This window comes from Panthera tigris, chromosome B3, assembly GCF_018350195.1.
Source record: "Panthera tigris isolate Pti1 chromosome B3, P.tigris_Pti1_mat1.1, whole genome shotgun sequence".
In the NCBI taxonomy this organism is placed as follows: Eukaryota; Metazoa; Chordata; class Mammalia; order Carnivora; family Felidae; genus Panthera; species Panthera tigris.
In genome coordinates, this window is record NC_056665.1 from 62482102 (window position 1) to 62497025 (window position 14924).

Consider the following 14924-nt stretch of genomic DNA (forward strand, 5'->3'; position numbering starts at 1 on the left):
GTGCGCAGCGCAGATACCCCCTCCCCCGCCCCGCAATTACTTCCAGTTCGCCTTTCGCCGCCAACTCCCAGCTCGCTTATGGTCCAGTTCTGCCCTCTTGGGGTCCCATTTCCTTCCACCCGGACCGCTGGGGGCAGCGAGAAGCCCTCCGTCTTCCCCGACGGGTCCGAGGTCCCAAGTTTCTAAGGAGCCAGGAGCACCGACTCTGGGGGGGGGGGGGGCGGAGGGCGGGGAGACGAGGAAAGACGACTGTGACTTTGGGATTGGCCTGGCCTGCTGCATGTGGCCCCCAGCAGCAGCCGCCACCCCCGCCCCACAACTGCCGCCGCAGCCCCAGGGGAGCGCGGAGGAGGAGCCGCTCCCCGACTTCGTGGCCCACAAAGGGGTGGGGGTCAGGGGCGGTCTCCCCCGCCGCATGCGTTCCTGCCCTGAAGGCTCAGCCCGCTTCCAGGGCAGCCATTGCCATGGAGACCCCCGAGGCTATAAAGCCAGGTGTGCAGGCATGCGGCGGCTCCCGCGCCGCTGAGCCCCTCAAGTAAGGAGCAAGCGCCCCGGCGCGGCCCGGCCCCCGCGAGCAGGGAGGAGGCGGAGGAGCGGCGCCAGCAGCTTGAGGAGCGGCGCGCCCCGCCAGGGCTGGAGGCAGGCGCGCTCGGCGGGCGCCACCGTCTCAGCAGGGGAGCGGGGGCTGCCTCGGGTGCGGGTGAGTGGCGCGGCTCCAAGCCACGAGGGACGGAGGGGCACCGGACACGCGGAAAACAGCGGGAGAGACAGAAAGGGGCCGAGCTTTCGCTCTCGTAGTCTTGTAGCGGGCCAGGAGCGGAGCTCAGAGTAGCGAGCAACCTACACTTCCAGGCGGGAAGCTCAGGGAAGGAGCAGCGAGACGCCAGGCGTGCGGCTCAGGAGCGGCGGGGCAGCGGAAGCCGCGGGAGCAAAAGACTGGGAACATCAGGACCCTCGGCTGCAGCCGCCCACGCGCGGAGAGAGCCGAACCAGAGCACCAGCGGGGCCCAGAGCCCGGCGGGGCGCGGGAACAGGGGCGCCCCCGTGCGGAGCTGCTGGGCCGCCTGGGAGCGGCGGCCGGGGTCATGCTCAAGCCCAAGGACCTGTGCCCCCGAGCGGGTACGCGCACCTTCCTGGAGGCCATGCAGGCGGGCAAAGTGCACCTGGCCCGCTTTGTGCTGGATGCGCTGGACCGCAGCATCATCGACTGCCGCGCAGAGCAGGGCCGCACGCCGCTCATGGTGGCGGTGGGCCTGCCGGACCCCGCGCTGCGCGCGCGCTTCGTGCGGCTACTGCTGGAGCAGGGTGCAGCAGTGAACCTGCGGGACGAGCGCGGCCGCACGGCACTCAGCCTGGCTTGCGAGCGCGGCCACCTGGACGCCGTGCAGCTGTTGGTGCAGTTCAGCGGCGACCCGGAGGCGGCCGACTCGGCGGGCAATAGCCCAGTGATGTGGGCGGCGGCGTGCGGCCATGGGGCGGTGCTCGAGTTCTTGGTGCGCTCTTTCCGCCGCCTCGGCCTGCGCCTCGACCGCACCAACCGAGCGGGTCTCACCGCTCTGCAACTGGCCGCCGCCCGCGGCCACGGGACCTGCGTGCAAGCCCTCACCGGGCCCTGGGGCCGCGCAGCCGCCGCCGCCGCGGCCCGGGGCTCCAACTCCGACAGCCCCCCTGGCCGTCCGGCTCCCGCGCCCAGCCCCGAGCGTCGACGACCCAGTCCTCGCCGCTTACCTCGGCCTCTCCTGGCGCGCTTTGCGCGAGCGGCCGGCGGCCACGGTCACGGTGGCGAGGCAGGATCAGGGGGCAAGGGCTCTGGCCGGCACCGAGCACAGGGCAGCGACAGGCCCGAGCTGGGCCGGAGCATGAGCCTGGCGCTGGGTGCTGTAACCGAGGAGGAGGCGGCTCGTCTGCGGGCAGGAGCCCTGATGGCCCGACCACAGTCGCCCCAGTCTTCGGGGACCGGGAGGTGGCGTTCGCAGGAGGTGCTGGAGGGAGTGCCTCCGACCTTAGTGCAAGCCCCCATTGGCCTTAGCCCCCACCCGGAGGGCGGCCCCGGCTCTGGCCGTTTGGGTTTGCGCCGACGCTCCACAGCTCCAGACATCCCCAGCCTGGTCGGGGAGGCACCAGGGCCCGAGAGCGGCGCAGAGTTAGAGGCCAACGCGCTGCCCCATTCGGGGCCTGGGCCTCAGCCTTGGCAGGCAGGCACAGAGGCCATGGTGCTGCACTCTCAGCGGTAAACAGCGTCGAGGTTGAGCCCTGCACCCCCTGCTCTTAATGTCTCGCCTCCACTGGGATTTCTCTCTTCCAGGTCCTTCATTTAACTGGCAGTTTCCCGGCCTGTGATCCAGAACCTGTCCCCCACTGCCAAGGCAAGACCTTTACCAACCCTCTCTCTGAAAAGAGCCCCTATTTTATTTCTTTTTTGTGCTTGTTGGTATTCCCTGCCTAGGTCTCTCGCCTTCCCTACAGTCTACCTTTCCTGTCCTGGAAGAGGAAGAGTAGAAGACTGGTTCCACATGCTACAGCCTTCCAGCCAGGAAGATGGACCCCCTACTCTGAGCCCTAAGGCTCAGTTCTGAGTCTTGTGGGACTCCAGCCCGGACACTTCCTCCTGGCCAGTCTCCCACACCCTAGTAGCCAGGCAGCAGAAGAGTTGACTTGTAGAACAAAGGCCTAGCCTCCCCCCTCTGGGTAGTGATAAGACAGTAATTCGCGTGACCTAAGTCTCCCTTCCTCTTAAGTGTTGGAGAAGGAGAGCAAGGAGACTGGCCTCTGAGCCCTTCTGGACAGGAGGGCTGATTGTGAAGGAGTCTGAAGGTTACGTTTTTCTGGGGAGAAACTTCTGCCTCCAGACAATGAGAGCATATTTGGGGGTGGCAGAGGCCTTGGTATTGAATGCTGGTTGTCTTCTGAAACAGCTCCTGGGTGATTCCAGCTCCCTGTGCCTCTGGCCGACCCAGGATTCAACTTCATTGATGATGGGGGGTCATTGCCCCACACTAACCCCTACCCAGCCCAGCTCCCAGCACCTGAGCCAGCCTGTACTTCAGCTCGGGGGCATTTGAGTTTTATCTTTGAGGTCGTGTCTCTCGTGACCCAGCCTTACTTCTGCTAACTGTTAGAGGCCTGAAATGAAAGGACTTGGCACTTCCCCGCCCCCACCACCTCCCAGCTCCCCCCGTCCCGCATGTGGGTGCCATGTGGGTGCTCCCGCAGGGTGGAACGGTTGCGAAGGCTTGGCTTAATTGTATTTCTTCCAATCCTCAAAGAACTCGTGTTTTGAGTCTTTGTATATGAAGCAGAAAGCAGCGGGTCTGATCCGAGGCTTAAGAACCTGACAATGTCTCTTTAAATAGAAGCTCTGCGAGGGGGATAATTGACTGAAGTGTTTGCCACGTTGAACGGCGGCGCGAGGGAGTCGGGAAGCCCACACGAGCCGCAGGTCCGGGTTTAAATTACATCAAACTCTGGCGAGAGCTGGAAGGGGGCTGTTAAAGGGCTCCTACTTCTCGCTGGGCTGTTAATGGAGGGCAGGGCGGATGGTAGATGCTGGAGGTCGAGACCAAGGACCCCTGCCTCTGCCCCAGCGCGTGGGACGCAGGCCGGGCAAAGCTTCATTACTGGGCAGATTAGTGAGTCAGAGGCAACCGTGGAGAGGTGGTTAAAAACCCTTTTCCGGCGTGGTCCTTCCTCTCCTCCCCTCCCCTGCCTCCTCTTTGTGCTGGCCTAAGAGGGGGATTCTAGGAGGTCGGGTGAACGCGTGCCCTAGGACCCTGCGGAAACCCTAGCACGGGTACCTGTGCGCCCAGCCCGCGGGATGGCTGCGCTTGGGGGCTTTTTTTGTGAACCCCGAAGGTTGAGCGTGCAGCGCCTAACCCGTCTGAGGTGGGGGCTTTTCAAGGCGTCGATCTAAAACGCCTTTGCAGAACGAAAGGTTTCTCACCATAACTCTAAGGGGACTGCCCAGAGAGAATGATCTCTGCTGAGAAGTTGGGTCGGGGAGGGGGGGGGGAGGTGAGTGGGCGTTGTATAGATGTCAGACACCTTCCCAATCCTTCTGCTCCTCAAAAGTCAGCCACCCCACCCCACCCCACCCCACCCCACCCCACCCCGCACTGGACGTGATCTCTGGTGCCCCCTGGTGGCAGCGCTGCGCCTACCTCGCGGCGCCCTGGCTCGGGGTTCAGACTTTTTCTGGTTTCACTTGGGATCACGGCAATGTACTTCTCCCTCCGTGTGCATTTACCCATGGACTCCCCTTACTCTTGTAGTATATTAAATCCGGATACTTGAAGCCATTTCCCAGCAGTGGAGTGAGGGACAGTAAACAAAAAACCCGGATTTGGAGTAGCAGAAGCCCAGACCCTTCTTCACTAAGGACCCCAAGATCTTCCAAATTAAGGCTCCCAAGTCCAGAGAGTTCCTGCTCTCTTCTGAAAAACAGGGGCTTCCAACCCCTTCTTTATAATTTCTGAACCTTGGGACCTGCATTGTTTTCTTCTGATGAGATTTGCTTTCGTTTTGGGGGTGTATTGCCCTCCTCTCATTCCTTTCTCCTCAGACATCTGCCTCTCCTTAGTCCCACTGTCTGGGTGGTGGGTGAAGGATACAGAAGCACCTGAAAAGCCAGGTGGAGAGGATCTGGGGTGGGATGGGGGATAACTGGACATCCCAAGCACAAACTCTTGCCCCCCCGCCCCCCACTCCGGCCGATCCCTGCTTGTTCACTTATTCCCTTTCTGACTGTGTTTAATTTCCACGGTGTTTTTAATGGTGTAAGAATACAAGTATTTTGACTTCTTCAAAACACTGTAAAGTCTGGGGTGAACATTAGGTTGATGGTGCTGTCATCTTTCAAATGTTGCTGACCTGTGGCTTTCTGGTTGAATGTCACCCTGGGCCTTCCTTATTGAGTAAACAATCATGAGGGCTCCTCTCCACGGAGGTGCCAAGGGCTTGGTGGTTGAAAGCATTGTTTCTAAAAGACCACAGCAGATCTTTCCTGTCTGCAATGAACTGTGTGTGACTGACTTTCTGTTCTTGCAGATTACTTACTAGTCCCAGCTCTGTGCAAAACTTCTACATCTCAGCACATTTTGCTCTCCTGAACTTCCTTCTCATTGTCAGCCCCCAGGCATTGAGGCTGGGGTCCTCTCTAGCTCGCTCACTTTAGAAGAGACCTTTCTAAACAGTTTTCTTTTCCAATCCTTGTTGCTTTCATCGTTGTGAAGAGTCACACAGGCCACTGGAGCTCAGTACCCTAACATCAAACTCAGAACTAGGCTGCATGGGAGGCCAAATGACGTCCGCACACGCTTTTGGAATGACACTGGGCAGTGGAAGGACTATTACAACTCAGAAGAATAGTTAATAAATCCAGTATTATTCAGTTGCAAGAACTGGCCTCTCTTTGCCTCGCCAACTGCTCCTGATTCTGGGCTCCCTATGGAGTGACAAGAGGGTGTGCTTGCTTCCTGTGAAGGTTCTGCCTTCTGTCAGCCTCCATCCCTGCCTGTTCCACCGTGCACTGTGGCGGCCTCCTGAAGGAAGGACTCAGGTACTGCTTCCAACTGAGCTGGTGGGACCAGGACCCTGAGACCAGGGCAGTTCTCCAGGTGGGGCTGGTGTGGGGAGCAGGAGAGGGGAGCAGGAGCAGGAGTCTGTGTGACTCCTGGATGCTGGGTAAGAGGTTTCAGTGAACCCTGGGGGTGGGGGTAGGATGAACTCTCAGGAAGGAAGTGCTGGAATCAGTGTCAAAGCTAGAAGCTTAAAGATCATGCCATCTACCTCCCCTACCTGCAGGACTAGGACCAAGGTGTATTGATTTCCAGTCACTGCACTGCTGCTCCACAACCCCTCAGTTCTGAGAACAGAAACACAGACTGCTTTCTCCCTGGAAGCAGTTCCAGGCCACTTTCTATGGACAGCTGGAGGAAAGCAGCCTCTGACTTTCCTTGGAGTGGGAAGCAAAAGGGAGCAGGGAGACGCCAGTGCAGAAAGTGGCCATCAGCTCCAGTGGCTGCCCGCAGAGCCCCTGTGGTACCAGCAAGCAGAGCACATGGCCCTGGTTTTCCTGGCTGGGTTCTTCTCCCGTGGGAAGGACAGCTCTGTCCCTTTCTCAGTTCTTTCAGTCCCAAGGGCCTTTCGCTTCCCGTTTCCCTTCTTATCCGCCCTCATGGGCCCACATGCCACCAGGGAGTTGGGTTTTCTGTGGACTGAGTGACCGCTGGGGAGCTCATATGGGAGGGGGGCACACCAGACAGCTGCTTGAAGTGTCCAGCTTGAAGATAGCCTGGCTCCATTGTCAGAGACAACAGCCCAGAGGTTTTGAACACTCAGTTTAATTTAAAACAGGCACAAGTGCAAACAATTCACAAAAGTTTCTAGGGAAGATGCTTTTGTTTTTAAAACTCTGACCCTTAAAAAATTCCTTGCAAGTTTTTTTTTGGGGGCGGGGGGCCCAAAGCAGGCCACTAGGGAGCAGAGGAATCTAAAAATATTATCTAGATAGGGTCCTGACACCTGGAGTTCTTCCCTGGATTCCCTGACTCACAACATCCCTGAAGGTGGGGAGGGAAGGGGGACAAAGAGACAGGTGTCTGAAGAGGCAGCTAGGGCAGATGGTTTGCACAAAGGGGGTGTCCATTTTCTTGACAGGATGGAGCCCCAGGGGGTGGTTCATCTCCCTCAGACCAAGATTTTTGAAAATAATGGGTCCTTGATGACCTGGTTATTGAGACAAAGCTCACAGGCAAAACAAAGTTTGTTCCTTTACCATTCCCATCTCTGGCTCTCAGACTCCACAGTACAGGAGACACCTGGAAATCTGCGAAGCCCCTGGGATGCATCAGCTCTCTTCACTGTTCAGGTAGAAACATGGGACTTAGGAGGCGAGAAGCCAGGCCAAGAAAGCAGGTCCCTTCCTGGTAGAATTTAGTGGCAGAAAGGATGGGAAGCCTTACTGAAGTTGGTGACCTGTGAGTGACCTGAAGGGAGCCAGGCTGTCAGGGTGACTGTCCTCCACTTCACACACACACACACACACACACACACACACACACACACACAATGTTCTCTCCATCCTGTAAAGTGAGATTATGTTTACCACCAACCGCATTCTTTCTCTTTTACCCAGACAAATGCCCTTCCTCCACCCCTGGCCAGAGAGCAGGCTGTTCACAGTTTGGAGCAGGCTGTGCAGGGAGAGTGGTGTCAGTGCAGGTGGGTCGGGAAACAGGTGCAGGTTGGACCGTACCTTCAGGAAGTCAGACGTAAAGGAGGAAGACGGCTTCAGGCAATAGAAACCTTCCCTGTGGCCCTCTTGAGACCCCAGGGTTTAGAGCTGGAGCTGAGAACAGCAAGTATCCTGGCGAAGACAGGCAGTCTGCCCTCTCGGTGGCCTGGGATGCTAATGTACAACTACCTTTAAAAAACCGCAGCAGCTTTTTCTGCTGTGTTGGCCACGTGGCCAGGAGTGCGGGTCTCCACGTTTCTTAGAAATATCCCTGTGCAAATAACAGAGGGTCATTCTGTAGAAGGGGGTCTCCACCATCCCAAAGGCAACTGGGGACTCTCTTGGGAGGGAGAGAGACCGAGGGGCAGGTCCGGCCTGGCCCAGTGGGCTGAGGGGCAGAAGGGTGTGGGTGGGGTTTCACATTCGATCTTTGGAGAGAATACTGAGAGAATGAGGCAGGCAGGCCCCGCCGGCAGGCTGGCTGCCCAGTGTCCCCGGGCTCAGCAGGTGGAGGTCTGCTTGCGGTAGAGCTGGATCAGGGGCACCAGGCACTCGGGCAGCCCTGTCTGCAGCAGGAAAGGGTGGTCCAGGAGCTCCTGAGCCGTGGCTCTCTCCTGGGGGTCCCGCACCAGCATCCGTTCCAGGAAGTCTCGAAGCACTGGGGAGACCTGTGGAGACAGGGCATCGGTGAGAGGAAGCCACAGCATGGGGTGGCTTCGGGGTTACTTGTCTGCCTGGCCTCACCATCATTTGAAAGTCTTGAATTCTCTCGTTTCTTACTTCCTGGTAGTAGCTCCCAGGCTCAGTACTTTCTGGATTATGGGATAGGTAAAGAAAATTGGCATTGGTCCAGGAAAAGTAGCTAGATCACCTCTAGGGGGTGCTACTGAGCAGTGGAATTAAGAAGCCTGGTGTCCTGGGAAGCTGGGCTCCAAATATAGCCCATTCCTCACCCTGCTTCTCAGGGCTCTCAGCCTTCAGGTTCTGTGGCTCTGCGGGAGAAGCATGGGATTCATATTAGTGATCCAGTCCTGGGTCTATCCCTGATCTTGGGCAAGTTGCAATTTTCTCTAGACCTCAGTTTTCTCATCTGCCCAATGGGCTAATGATAAAATGTGCTTGCCATGTCTTTAGCGAAGATAAGAAAGAGGTCAGGGATGAAGTGTTTGGAAGAAAAGAAAAAAACAAAGTGGGACCTGAAAAGGAAGATTTCTTTATTGCTCTAAGCCTTAGAGTCTAAGTCAGGGGCTTATCTTAGTTCATTCTGCGCCAATATCTTGGGATTAAGCTAAATCTTGGGCTGTTACAGAAGGCTACCTCCTCTGGGGAATTAGTCAATTGGAAATCTCCCCTATATGTTAATCTTGGGGCTGGTGGTGCAGGCTCCAAGGACCAGTTGTCTCGGAAGGTGTCTTCCTGTCTGTTCTCCCATCCAGCTGTGGTGGGGCCACAGAACTATTATTCAGGGACTGGGCTTCACCCCTCTGGGACATTTCTCGCTCTGGCCACGAGATGGCAGTGCCGTTTTGCCGCCCTGTACTGACCTGCCCACCAGCAAGGAGTGTCCACTGGTAAAGGCCTGTGAGTTTGGGTGGATTTGACAGAAAAGGGTTAAACACACACGCACCACCTTTAAGGGAAAACCTGTGGTTCAGATGTGGTCAGGATGTGCACCAATGAAGGACAAGGCAATTTGCTATGACAGACTCGGAACACTGTGCCTTGGTATGGCTCCCCTGCCAGGTGGGGTAGAGGGGTTCCTGCTCAACTAGCTTCTCTAGATTCCTGGAAGGCTTGCTTTCCATTTTCTCATGCTCTTGTCATTTGCCTGCAGGCAGAAACTTGTCTGAGTGACCACAGAGGCTTGTGTACAGATGTGGCTCCACACCCAGGTGCAGGTTTTGTGCGGAGAAAGAAGAGCCTTTTCTGGGAGCCTCTGGCTTCTGTGGAAGGGAGAAGCTGGGCCTGGGAGCCCAGGCTCTGGTCCTCCAAGCCTCAGGAAGAATGGGGTCAGCAAGGGCACACCCTGTGCACTGACTGACCTTGTGAGAGTTTTTCAGCCTGGGTGGGGGGCTGTCCCGGAGCCTCTTCATGGCTTGCACTGGGGAGTCGCTGAAGTAGGGTGGCTCCCCGTCCACCATCTCAATCACCATGATGCCCAGAGACCAGATATCCACCTGCAGGAAGAGAATGTCCCTGATTCCACTGACCAGAGCTGACCCTTCAGTAGCAGTGTACTGCGGGGGGATGGGAGCAGCTGGCCCCAGCTTTCTTCGGTGAGCTGGCCTCCTTCCTGGCCACCTGCCTCGTGGTCGGTTCTTTTCTGCATGAGTGCCCACTGACTGCAGGGACATAGCTGTCAGCCATTCTCTGAGAATGGCCATCACACATGAGGAAGCCCGGCCATACCCCACCTTGCCCTTGAGCTGCCGTAGGAGCATTTTCGAGAAGCAAAGTCACAAGTGAGAGCAGACCCATCTAAGAGCGGGCAGGGTGTGATGGGCAGTGGGGTAGGGTACTGACTAAGTAGGAATCTGAAAACTAGGGCTATTTTGGGGAGTGGGGGCGGGTCTTTGCAAGGGCCACAAGAGCTATTTGTTCCCAAGCTGCTTCTGGGAGGACTGGGGGATGGAAGGACCAGTTACCTCAGTCGCGTACAGAGACCTGGAGATCACTTCAGGAGCCATCCAGTAAGGGGTGCCTACCAGGGACTTCCTCTTAGGGACGTCTTTGCTGATCTGAGCACAGAATCCGAAGTCAGAGAGTTTCACCTGCGGTTGAGGTGAGAGGGAAAAACGGGAGTGAGTGGTGGAGCAGGAGCCTAGCTGGGAATATGGAAGCAGGGGGTGGGACGCGGGTGTACCAGGGAGGGGAGGGGCCTACCCTGCCATCCAGGGTCAGGAGGATGGAGTCACTCTTGATGTCCCGGTGGATGACACCTTGGGCATGCAGGTAAGCCAGGGCCTGCAGCACGGCCTCACACACAGTGGCGATCTGCTCCTCGTTCAGCCTGGACAGGGAAGGCCACAAGCAGAAGAGAATGTTAGCTTTGGCGGGGCTGCAGGGCAGCTGGCTGCCAGATTAGGTGCCCCTGGTAGCAGGCCCCACAGCTCCTAGGCAATATGTGTGGGGGTCCAGTCAGGCCAGGGCCCTGGTGGAAATGGGCCTGGACTTAGGCTGGAGACATTCTGGTGTTCCCCAACCCACTCTCCTGAACGCCATGAGTCTGTTAACCCCAACAGACGGGAGGTGCTCACAATGACGTGACAGGCACCCCAGTGTCCTTGGCCTGAGGCTGCACAATACTCCTTCCAAGACAGTGGGGGGGCAGCCGGCCATCCCACTGCCCAGCCCTCGCAGCTGCCCACCTGACTTGGGAGACGATGTCCGTGAGGGCGCCGCCCTGCAGGAACTCCATAAGCACCCACAGCTCCTCGCCCACCAGGTAGCTCTTGTACATCTCCACCACGTTGAGGTGCTGGTAGTCTCGCATGATCACCACCTGGGGGGGGACAGGTGGGGGTGCCTGAGTGCCAGGCACAGTCCCCACTGCCCCCGCTCCCAGATGTCCATCCCGAGCGCCCCGCCACGTTCTGCCCTCTCCTCCCACCTCATTAAAGAGCAGCTCCCTGCGCTGCTGCTTCCTGAGGTCCATCATCTTGACGGCCACCTGGCGGCCTGAATGCTTCTCCCGGGCCAGGCAGACGATGCCCGTGGAGCCCTCGCCGATCTTCACGTAGCTGTCCAGCAGCATCCGGGGGTCACCCTGGTCCACCACCATCCTGAGCGCAGCCTTGAACTGCTCGTGTGTCACAACACCCGTGTCCTCGCCAGCCAGGGCACCCTTGGCCACCGTGGGGTCCTGGGGCAGGTACAAGTTGCTGGTGCTGATCTGGGCTTGCCTGGTGCGTGGGGAGCCCGCGGGGGAAGACCGGCCTGGGGGTGGGCCGGCAGCTTGGGCTATGCGGAGGGACTTCTGGGGGCTGCTGGTATCCGAGGTGGTCAGAGGGCTGAAGGTCCCCATTGGCTGGTCTGAGGGCAAGGACTGGGCCTTGGCCACCAGGCTTTGGGTGGGTTCTTTCTGCAGCGGTCGAAAAGAGGAGGTGGGCTGCAGGGAGGGAAAAAGAAACAGAAAGGGGTTTGACTGTGGGAGCGTTTGCTGTGACCTTTCCAGAAGCAGGGGTTGACCTCTGGACAGGGGCAGGTCTAGAGGGTGTCAGACCAAATAGGGTAGGTGCTACAGGCAAGGATTTTCAAACGGAGCAGAAGCCAAAGCTTGGTCCTGCCTGGCAACCCAGCCCCCAGCATTCCCAGGTGAGCAGTCCAACAGCAGCTCTTTACATCCGTTCTGCCACTCCTGGGAAGCTGAAGAAAGCAGAGTCCCTGGGGTGTCCTCTGCCGGGTATTTCTTCCTGGGTAATTGACAGCCAGACCCCTGGGAGGCCATCCAGAGGCTGACTTCCTTCTGTGCTGCTGGGCTGTTGCGGGGAATCTGGGTCAGAGGCATTCTTCATTCCCAGGGCGCTCCCACCCAAGGGGTCATGTGGGTGGAAGAGGCCCTGGGTGGTGGGGTGGGGGTGTGGACAGCAGGGCAGCTGTGACTGGCTCCCAGCACAGGGCAGGGAAGCCACAGCACGGGCTCTGATAACCCCACTTGTGCCAGACAGCAGGGGGTCTGCGTGTCTATGCTGTGAGAGTGTGTCCCTAACAGAGGACCATAGAGCCGTGTTACCATCTGAGTGTTCTCAGGTATGCTTCCTGGGCTAGAGATCTGGAATCAGGAGGGCAGGTCTAGCCAAACCCAAGCCCTGGGGCCAGGGGTGGGAAGGTTTCCTAGGGGCTCCACAGAGCAGCCTCTCTACCTGCTCCCAAGCATGAAACTCCTGGCTGATAACCCCCACAAGGAAGGGAAGGCAGGGGCCTATCTCTATGGCCTCTGGTGGGACAGGAGGGGAAGTGGAATTGAGTGGCAGACTGAGCCTCAGTGAGCCCAAGCCCCAGCCCTGGAAGCCTCTGAGGTTCCTTGCCTTTCAGGTCCTAAGCCCTCCTGGCAGCCCAGCAGGAAAGGGTCCCATTCTTGGGTTCTCTCCAAGGAGCTGGTGATGTGCAATATGACTCTTCCCAGGCATTACATGATTTTAAAAGGGGCACCCCAGAAAGGGCCAAAGTTACCTAACGAGGGACACTTCAGGAGCTGCAGAGAACTTCTTGGAACGTCTCAGAACCCATCATGTAGCAGCTGCCTAGGTGCCCAGTGGGTCCTGGTCCAGGTCCCCAGAGCTCCATTGACCTCCAGGAAATCTCCTCAGGCCCTCAGCTTGGGCTGAGGGACCCTGAGTCTGGGCCTTCGGTCCTACCACGTTCAGCAGAGCCTTGTCAACCTCTTCAGCACCCTCTCCCCAGGCTTCGGAGCGCTCACACCACCCCACTCAGCCCCTGGTCTTGCCTAGGGGTGAGCATGTGTGCGAGGGCCCCTGCTGGCAGAGAGCCAAGTTGTGGCAGAGTGTGCTTGGGTTCAGCCTACACGGTGAAGGAGCCAGGAGAACCTCCCAGCACCCATTGTGACTACTCCATCCTGCCCACTGAGCACATCTGGGTAGTAAATAGATCTTCCCACGTCTTTGCCAGCACCTGGCCCGCACCCACCTTTCCCCACTCTGTGTGGTTGGAGCAGTGAGACCTCTGGACTGGGGGGGTCACGACCTAGGTTTCATTACTACACTGCTCTGACCAGCGATGAGTCTTAGGCACCTCACCCTCTCTGAGCCCCGGTCTCCTCTATAAATGCACAGTGATCTGGGGAGCTGGATAAAATGCAGATTTCTGCCTCGGTAGGTTCCCTAGAGCAGTGACCCTGCGTTTTAATGAGGCCCCTGGGCTCTGATGTAGGAGGACTGTGGGACACACTTGGGGCAGCTTTGGACAAATGGGGTCTGTGATTCCATGGCCTCAGGGAGACTGTGGGAGGACTGGGATGGGAGTGGAGGGGGCAGGGCCACTGCTGAGGCTGTGAGGCCATGTCCCAGGAGCAGATGGTTCACAAGACTTCAGCCTGCAGGGCTCACTACATCACAGGATCACCAATCACGAGGTAGCCCCTGAGGCCCTGCAGAAAGGCTGTCTGCTGGCCTGTGAGGTATGGTTCACAGAAAACATGCTCTCTGAGCATCTGGGTGGGGCTGGACAGAGTTTGGAGGGCCTACAAACACCTACAGCTGCTCTCTCTACCTGGATTTCTAAGGAAGGCTGTAAAATGATTCCCTTCACCTTCTGGCCTCTTGGCCTCCCACACAGGCTATCTCTGCTCTGTGGTTGAGTGGGTGCTGTCAGTCGGCCGGGGCGGGGTGGGAGGGTGGGGTGAGGGGGTGGGAGGGGAGTGGGCGTGGTAAGGACAAGCCCTGTGGAGGGGCCTAGGAGGGGATTTGCTCCCCCGCCGCTCTCAAGGCCCCTGTGGAGACACTGCTGCAGGTGCTGGCTGAACTCAGGCACCAACGGTGCAGGGGTAGGTGGGTGGATGATACAGTAGGGATCCAGCTGAGAGCCCAGCTCCAGTGTGGCCTGGAACATGGGATAGGGGGTGGTGGGGACCCACCACCTGGACTCAGTCTTCACCTCAGCAGCATCTGGACCCTTTGTTCGCCTCACTGTCTGTCTCCACAAGAAGGGAGTTTCTACTTAATGTCACCACAAGAAAAAATCAGAGGAAACCTATTAAGCCACACCAAGAAAGAGAAAGGGGGACAAAAGATGGAATTCACTGTTGTGGGCTCTAGAGTTTCTGGTGTGATAGAGATGTCTCCTTGGGCGGGAAGCCACCAGAAGAGTCGTGCGTAGAGTTACCATGATGCCTCATTTTCCCTTCCCCGGCTATGATGACAGGGCCAGGCTCTCCAGCCGTGGGCTTAGGGGCTGTACTGTAAGTGCCTCAGAGGCAAAGGCCATGTCATAATATTTTAAAAATAATAAAGCCATTTATTGGGGGTATACCACTCTGACAAGGCCCTTAAATGCATTTCTAATTTAATTCTCACAACCTTGGGGCTTGTTTTATTATCCTATGGGTACTATTATTATCTGTATTTGTAGATAAGAAAAAGGCTCAGAAAGGTTAAGTAACTTGCCCGGCGTCACTAGGTAGTAAGGAGCAAGCCCAATGTCAGCCCTGGTCAGCATAACTCCCTACCCCATGCTGTGGTCCTACGGGAGGTACCTGGAATTTAACAGAGTACAGGGTACACAGTAGGTGTTTAACCAAGGCTTGCTGATTCTCGAGGTCTTCTGATTTGGCCTTTCTGCTTCTAAGTGGAACCACTCCTAAATCCCCCAAGTTCCTGTCTTAACTCTTTGGCCTCCAGCCCCCACTCAGGGTTGAGGTCTTTTGCTGTTTAGCCAAAGTGAGTGACTGCAGGCCAAGCTCCCTGGGGCTGGGTACAAAAGCCCTAGAGCCACAGACCCTCCTGGAGCCTCTTCCGGCTGGAGGTGACAATTGGTGGCTTGACCTCCTAGGGCACCAGTGCATGGACAGCTGCTGTGAGCTTCCTGAGCCAGCCCCTGGGATGTGCTGAGGTGCGGAAGGCTGGCTGCTGGTTTGGTCTGGTGGTTCCTGGGGCTGTAGGGGTGGAGTAGGAAGCCGGATGCAGTGGTTCTCAACTGGGGCTGATTTTATCCCCCAAGGGACATTTGGCAATGTCTG

The 14924-nt window shown here is 57.7% G+C and overlaps 2 protein-coding genes across 4 annotated transcripts in view; one reads left to right on the forward strand and one right to left on the reverse strand.

The window, feature by feature from the left end:
• The first annotated feature begins 764 nt into the window (after positions 1-764).
• ANKRD63 (ankyrin repeat domain 63) lies at positions 765-2706 on the forward strand. The gene has a single exon (XM_042987720.1). It carries the CDS (start codon positions 1086-1088, stop codon positions 2232-2234), a length of 1149 nt encoding a protein of 382 aa, XP_042843654.1. The 5' UTR covers positions 765-1085; the 3' UTR covers positions 2235-2706.
• Positions 2707-6379: 3673 nt separating this feature from the next.
• Positions 6380-14924, reverse strand: part of PAK6 (p21 (RAC1) activated kinase 6) — a 35587-nt gene continuing 27042 nt past the window's right edge. For all 3 annotated transcript variants that reach the window (XM_042989169.1, XM_042989168.1, XM_007081654.2), the window contains 6 exons: positions 10842-11339; positions 10600-10733; positions 10115-10241; positions 9877-10002; positions 9274-9408; positions 6380-7899 (listed from right to left, as the gene is read on the reverse strand). In XM_042989169.1, the coding sequence (XP_042845103.1) occupies positions 7732-7899; positions 9274-9408; positions 9877-10002; positions 10115-10241; positions 10600-10733; positions 10842-11339 (1188 nt within the window). In that variant the 3' untranslated portion in view covers positions 6380-7731. The remainder of the gene's footprint in view (positions 7900-9273; positions 9409-9876; positions 10003-10114; positions 10242-10599; positions 10734-10841; positions 11340-14924) is intronic.